General features: G+C 36.5%; 1 protein-coding gene across 2 annotated transcripts; it reads left to right on the plus strand.

Annotated features, from left to right (window-relative positions):
• Positions 1-7327, plus strand: FVE (Transducin family protein / WD-40 repeat family protein). Of its 2 annotated transcripts, XM_086673250.1 has the most exons (16): positions 1-26; positions 57-188; positions 471-534; positions 1220-1306; positions 1409-1471; positions 1801-1866; positions 2004-2078; positions 2304-2379; positions 2909-3110; positions 3243-3324; positions 4344-4417; positions 4590-4701; positions 4826-4900; positions 6126-6205; positions 6811-6910; positions 7031-7327. In XM_086673250.1, the coding sequence occupies exons 2-16, from the start codon at positions 64-66 to the stop codon at positions 7130-7132; spliced, it is 1383 nt and encodes a 460-aa protein (XP_086529376.1). In that variant the 5' UTR covers positions 1-26; positions 57-63; the 3' UTR covers positions 7133-7327. The 2 variants fall into 2 exon arrangements, with proteins under 2 accessions (XP_086529376.1, XP_086529375.1); XM_086673249.1 differs by lacking the exon at positions 1-26 and having other exon boundaries at positions 37-188.
• Positions 7328-7759: the final 432 nt, after the last annotated feature.

Below are 7759 nucleotides of genomic sequence, written 5' to 3' on the forward strand. Positions count from 1 at the left end.
AGAGGTTTAGAGAGAGAAAGAGAGAGGTTTAGAGAGAGAGAGAGAGAGAGAGAGAGAGAGAGAATGAGGGAGAGAGGGAAAGGGCAGCCATCTGTAGACGAGAGATACACACAATGGAAGTCGCTGGTTCCAGTCCTCTACGACTGGCTCGCTAACCACAACCTTGTTTGGCCTTCACTCTCTTGCCGGTTTGTTTCTCTCTCTCTCTCTAAACACATTCTCCATTTCTAGGGTTTCTTTCTCTTCTTTACCTTTTACTTTCTCTTCTTCGTATATCTTTCTTTTTCTAACACTAAAACAAGTACGTTCTTTTTAGGGTTTTAGTTTGTTTTTTGTTCTTTTGCTACTTTTACTTGTGAAATCATAGAACTGATAAATTCTTGTTTTGAGATTTCCTTTCTATGAATTTGAGTTTAGTCATTTCATACACAAATTTCACTTGTTTTGAACTTGTTTGGATGATTTATCAGGTGGGGTCCTCAGCTCGAGCAAGCTACTTACAAGAACCGTCAGCGTCTTTACCTTTCTGAACAGGCAAATTTACAATCTTCTCGTTCAGTTCAAACAAAATCATCGTTTGGTTTTAGTTTTTTTTCCCTCTCATTTTCGTTTACGTAGTTATGTGTTCATTTTTGTATTAATCTGACTTATTTGAAGTCTAAATCTTTCACCAAATGAAATGGGGTTCACCTGACCTTATCTGTGTTGATTTTTCTCTAAGTTATTTACTTTTTAGGGGATAGACTCAAGTTCTAGTCTAATGTATTTGAGATTCATGCATTCTATGATGGACTATGCTAATTTCTTTTAAACCATTCACCTGAATTTCTCCGTAAATGTGCGTTATCAACCCGTGATGATCATGTCATGAGGGTTAATCTAGTTTCACAAGAATAATGATGGGTTGTCAGTAAAAATATAGCTTTGTTGCTTCACATTGAGTAGGTGTGGTGTCGGTACCCACACAACTTGCCCTACTTAAGTGTAGAGTTGTTAAGCTAGTTTGTTCCTAATCACTACAGCTCCATGTGTTTTCCAGACATCTCACTTGCATATCCTAGTGTATGAAGGAAGTGGAGGGTTACATGGTTTTCTCAAATCTTAGTTAATGTAACCCTTGATATAATATATTTTTTACTTCCCGAACAAGTGATAGACTTTTGTGCATTCTTTACTGCTTTATCTACTCTCGACATAAAATAATAGGTTTCTTTTTCAGACTGATGGTAGTGTTCCAAATACTCTTGTAATTGCAAATTGTGAAGTTGTAAAACCAAGGGTGGCAGCTGCTGAACACATATCACAGGTGATGCTGCTTTATTGTTTTCTTATGTTGCTTTGTCATTTTTATTTTCTTAATATCATACTTTATGCCCCATATTTTCTTTTTTCTTTCTTGCTTTTGCAGTTCAATGAGGAAGCACGTTCTCCTTTTGTGAAGAAGTTCAAAACAATTATTCATCCTGGAGAGGTATTAACTAGTTCTGTCTATCAATTTATTTGATATTCAAATGCTTAAATTGTCTGATTTCAAGTACATTGCGCTGTAATCCTAGTAATCTGCTCCCGAGTTCATGAGACAAATATGAATATGATTCTAACAAATGATAGAAGTGCCTTTCATTCTGTTAAAATTTAAATTTGGCTGGCATATCCATTGATCTGATCAAGTGCAATGACATTCAGTTATATAGATTGCCGGCACAATGGACGAAATCCAATCTAGTCTTTTGAGTTTTAAGCAAACATTATTTGTTCTCCTTTAGCTGTCCCCGCCTCAATCTGTGACTTCCTTTTCAGGTCAACAGGATCAGGGAACTGCCTCAGAATAGTAAGATTGTTGCTACTCATACTGACAGTCCCGATGTAAGTACTCCATGTGATTAATGATTTCCATTAGTTTCTACTACTACCAAGCTAACAAGGTGATAATATCACCGCCTTCTATCAACTTTGAGTAACTATTTTTTTTTTTTTATTAATTGTGGGGACTCTAAAACCAGGTCCTAATTTGGGATGTTGATGCCCAACCTAATCGTCATGCTGTCCTGGGAGCTGCAGAATCACGACCTGATCTGGTATTTGCAAAATACATGATCATCTTAATTTTACTGTTGTAAAAGATTACTTGGCCATAACAGACTTCATAGTTTTTCTCAAAAAATCTTTTCATTTGTACTTCTATGTAAGTCAAACTTTGAGATTATGATTTGTAAACGTTGAAGCTTTTAAGTGACAGTCACTATGATAACTTCGTTTTAAAGGTACATCTCCATTTAACTTCATATTTCACCATCTTGCAGATATTAACTGGCCATCAAGACAATGCAGAATTTGCACTTGCTATGTGCCCAACTGAACCATTTGTATTATCTGGAGGTTAGAAGATCTAATTTGTGCTTTGTTGCAATTTCCATAAAAATAGCTTGTGGAATCTTATTTTTTGTCTATTGATTGCCTGGTCAACTGAAACTCTATTAAATGGAAGGCATGATATAGTTACTCTTTATCTGTGTACAACGTAATAATGCTGCTCTATAATGTTAACTTAGCCTTTGGCTTTTGCCACATTTTAGAAGTTTTTAACGTTATCTTCATTATCATTTTATTAGGGGTAGTAACTAGCCTCAAGAGTGAAAAAAAAGTTCTTTGCGTTCTTTAATGGAATGCAGACACAGTCTAATACTCTAATATTGTTGTTTGAGCCTGAACTATTTTCAGTTAAGATTCTGGATCATTAGATTTAGATGCGGTATCATTTGTTGAAATTTAATGACTTAGTTGAACAGTAGATGCCGAAAACTTCTTTGCAGTTCAAAGCTTCATTCCTACTAATTTCAGCTGGGCTTCTCAGCTTGATCTTCACTTATCCTTCAGACATCTTCTGATCAGGATTCTCTTATGGCAGGGAAAGACAAGTCAGTTGTTTTGTGGAGTATACAAGATCATATCTCTGCCGCAGCAGTTGATCAAGAGGCTGCTAAATCTCCAGGGTCTAAACAACCTTCCAAGGTTGGCGGCGACAAATCTGAAAGCCTTTCTGTTGGACCACGTGGTATCTACCAAGGGCATGATGATACTGTTGAAGATGTTCAGTTTTGTCCTTCAAGGTGACTAGCTTAATTTCTCATAAATAAGATCACTTATGGATCCCCTTCTGTGTCTATCAAATTTTTCATAAGATTTCAGATACTTCAACATGCTTTTGTTCTTTAACATTCCATCTTCTAATTGTGTTGCAGTGCACAAGAGTTCTGCAGTGTAGGTGACGATTCATGCCTTATTCTATGGGATGCTCGTACAGGCACAAGTCCTGCTGTCAAGGTTAATGCCACCCTTTGCCACTTTCACCACGTCTTTGACTTCTGCTAATGTTCTCTAACCAAGCTAAGCTAATAATATTGATGAGCAAAATATATTGATGTATATCTGTTTATCTTGTGCCAAACCCTCCGGTCTTAGCTGAGCTATGAGCCTATCAGATTTCACACTTTTAGGCGGGTAGAAATTGGTGTATGACAAGGGTATGCAGTATTTAGTTCAGGCAAATTTTGTCACCGTCTCAGCGAAGACGGCAATATTTTGATAAAATTACACAAATCCCAAATTTGCAGGTTTAATTTTTGTGAAAACTTTCAGTTAATTTACCCTTATTATGTATAGTAGACCCGAGTCATATGAAAGGTTATCAACGGCATTGTATTGTTTTTCTGTTGTAAAAATTAAGAGGTGAAAATCTGTATATTTTGGTGTTCGTCCAAAACCATGCTTGTTAGAAATATTCAGCATGGTAAGCTCATAGTACCTAGCCTGATTGCTACTTTTCTTTACTGAGATCCCTTGAAGTCCTGAAATCCAGCGGTCCGGCTCTTATTTTGCTTTAGTTTTATTGGACTAGAAGGAATTCTATTTTTTTGTGAAGTATCTTTATAGGATTCCTTCGATTTTATGTTACACCAGTTCTAGATTATTTACTTAAGTGTAAATGGACTACAAAAAATCACATGACTATGGGTTAGGACTTAGGTGGGCTCATCTCTGATTCTCTAACTCACATACTTCTCCTATTTAGTACATATATGATATATCTAGTATCAATTTTTTTTTGCATATCAGATCCTCTTTCTGGATTACACTTCCATGCATCACACTACAGTCTTGCATAAGAGTTTATATTTGAAAAAAGAATGAATTCGTTCCTGTAAGCCTTTTCAATCACCAATGCAACCACATTGTAGTGTTAAATTGCCAGAGATATACCGATCTTGTGCATTATGGGAAGAGTTGGTATGGATTCTCTAGATTTGACGGGTCTTGCTTTCTTTTCCTTCTTGAGTGTGTAGGTTGAGAAGGCTCATAATGCTGACCTGCACTGTGTTGATTGGAATCCCCTTGATGAAAACCTTATTTTAACAGGGTATGTGATTCTTCATCTTTTTATTTCAGTAACATGTTAATTTGAACTTTCAGAATGGACACGGGGTGTAATTGTGTAATCCGAGAATTGAATATAAAGCTTGAAGTGATGGAGCTACCTGAACCACCTGTTCTCTTGCAAATGTTACACTAATGCCGCTGTTTTATATCAGGTCGGCCGACAATTCTGTTCGCATGTTTGATCGGCGAAATCTCACTTCTGGTGGCGTTGGTGCCCCAATTTATAAGTTTGAAGGACACAAAGCTGCTGTTCTTTGCGTTCAGGCATGCAATTAGATTTTTGCTTCTTTTTTCTTGTTGAAGTTTTCCGTGTTCTATTTTATCGTGAAGTATTTCTGTAGGATTCCTTTTAGTCTTTAACTTAAATAACACTTCGTTCTTTGTCCAGTGGTGTCCAGATAAGGCTTCTGTCTTTGGCAGTGCTGCTGAGGATGGCTTTTTGAATGTGTGGGATCACGAGAAGGTGCAAGGCTACTTTGTTATTATTTTTTCTTGCATTAGTTTGGAACATATATAGGGAGATTCCCAGTGTTAGATATATCAAACAAGGTTTTTGAAGCATTTAGTGTCACTTCATAGGCTATCCCGTTCTGAGGAAATCAGAAGTTTTTTTTTTTTTTTTTTATTCGGAAATCAGAAGTTTTAGTTTCCCGTTTTCAGCATGATCCTCATTATCAAATAACTTCATAGGCCACCCATCTGTGTATGTTCTTGCTGTTCTTGCTGTTGTTGCATAGGTTTCTGCATTTTCCTGTCTATGTTCTATTGTTCTCCTAATCTTCTCTTGATGTAGCGTCCAAGTTGTTATGGACTCGGCTCGGGATCAGCCAAGGGCCAAGCCCTAGTCAAGGCTGAGTCGAGCCGAGTTACTTGGACGAGTTAGGCCCCGTCAGGTTTATATGCAATTAAAGATCAAATTTGACCATATAATGGCACATTAGTTCTTATGTAATTTTCATGCATATGCTTCAAACTAAGCTAGCTGAGTTTTATATTAGTATATACATGTTACTCTCTTATGTATATATGTCACAATTTTCAAATCACACCCTCAATTTCATTAAAAATGAAAAAAAATGAAGGGAAGATTGGAAAGAATAAAATTAGAAAGGAAACAAAGGAAGAAGGAAACGACAGAGAAAAAGTAGAAAAGAAAGAACCCAGAGACCATCAAACATGAAAGAAGAAAAGAAAAGAAGGGATAGTAGTCTGGAAGGAAAGAATGAAAAGAAGGAAAAAAAGTGAAGTAAAGAATATAAAGAACGAAAGAAACTAACAAAAGAAAGAAAAAGAAAGAAGAAAAAATAAATTAAAAAGAATGAGGAGGACAAACAAAAACAAAAAGAAGAGGAATCTGTGATGGAAAACCAGAAAAAAAGGAAGAAGTCGAGAGGGCAAACGTAGAAAATAACTCGAAAAGAAGAAAAAGAAGGAAATAACAAAAAAGAAGTTTCACCTCGACTCGGTGGCTTGACGAGTCAAGATGACTCAGCCAGGACCAACCGGGCTACCCCCGAGCCTGAACCGAGTTCCGAGTTACTCGCGCGAGTCAGCCGAATTAGACTGCGTAGTGTACACCATTATTTTTTCATTTTCCTATTACTTTTTCTTTTATTCTGCAGATTTAAGTATTATTATTAATTATATATCATGACTGTTTCAATTTTGAATTTACTCCTCACTTCCAGGTTGGGAAAAAGAAGGAACGTGTTGGAACTAGGATGCCGAATTCTCCTCCAGGCTTATTCTTCCAACATGCCGGCCACAGGTTTCAGGAGATCCAATACCTTTGTGCATTCATATCCATATTTTATCTTTTGTGTTGGTTCCATAAATCAGTTAGGCTGCTTTTGTCATAGGTTAATCTTTAATAGGATATAAAAGCATTAAGTAAATATATCCTCCGAAACACGAAACAAGGGACTGGTAGGTATTGAAGTTTATTCCATCAGTTTGACGTTTGAGGCTGCTTTGTTAGTGATAATGATCCTTTGTGACGAGGGGAAGAATAAAATATGCGTTGTAGAACTGGTATTCTGAATTCTCAAGTACTTATTTGTCGATGCAGAAGTTGCTCAGCATGCCCAGTTCTATATAGATGTAACTGTATGATTAATCCATGGATCCTGGCTTGCCTCTTCAATGCCCAACACCTAAAATGGGCATTGAAGATTGGCCCTTGACCAATCCCGAACCTATCCCCGCCCCGAATTGCTTGTGGTCTCGAGCCTGGTACTTGGAACTTAACTAGATAGCTTATGGACGTGGATCCGCCCTTCAGTGTTTAATTTTTTGAAGTTCTTTTTTCCTGATAGGTAAGTATGTTTCTTTTTTTGCTGTAGTTGATGACGTTTCTATTGTTTATGAATGTAGGGATAAAGTAGTCGACTTCCACTGGAACACATCTGATCCATGGACCATTGTTAGCGTCTCCGATGATTGTGAAAGTAGCGGTGGTGGTGGGACTCTACAGGTACAAATTCCTTTAAAATACAAAGATTAACTGAACCTCGACTCGACCTACATCTATGTTAGAATTGAAAAAGTTGTAATCAGGACTGACTCTTTTGTTATCTATTAACGTTTGGAACAGATTTGGCGGATGAGTGATCTGATTTACAGGCCGGAAGAGGAGGTTCTAGCTGAGCTGGAGAAGTTCAAGTCTCATATACTGGCTTGTTCTTCAAAATCTTAAAATGCACACTTGGAATCAGCTATTAGAGGACTGTAAGAATGAAACTTAAGGAACTGTTTTACTGTGGGTTCAGAGATGTTTTAATGGATTTTCTTGTTGGATTAAGTAGTTGGACATATTTTGTTTCCTGCACTAATGAATGCTACGGAGTATGTATAAACAATGAATTATCAAGGACTGGTATTATGCGTGGCATGAGAAAATAGTGCAAAAACAAGGAAGTCTTTGTCGGTGTATTGGGATAGGCTAAATCTTGTGAAGTTTCCAAATACAGTTGTTAACTAAGGGAAGCAGAATTTGGCAGAATTATTAGTGTTTTTCATGAGAAAATTAGACAAATCTCCTTTTTTTTATTGTTAAGATTAGACAAATCTCCTTTTTTTTTTTGTTTAGGTTAGACAAATCTCCCTTAAATATTTTTGTTAGTTAAAAGAAAACCATTAATGTTTTCTAGTGAAAAGACAAAAATAACCTTGAGAGTCAGTTTCCTTTTCTATGTCGAACGTGATTTCTCTATAAAATTGAACGAATTTATAGTGATTATTGATTTTCATTTCGATTTTGATTTTCTAATATAGGTAAGAATTTGATCTTCAAATTTTGGGAGATTTGCTATTTAGACCCCTT

This window comes from Eschscholzia californica, unplaced genomic scaffold (genome assembly GCF_041429995.1).
Source record: "Eschscholzia californica isolate CP2 unplaced genomic scaffold, dmEscCali1.0.p SCAF_4, whole genome shotgun sequence".
Lineage (NCBI taxonomy): Eukaryota > Viridiplantae > Streptophyta > Magnoliopsida > Ranunculales > Papaveraceae > Eschscholzia > Eschscholzia californica.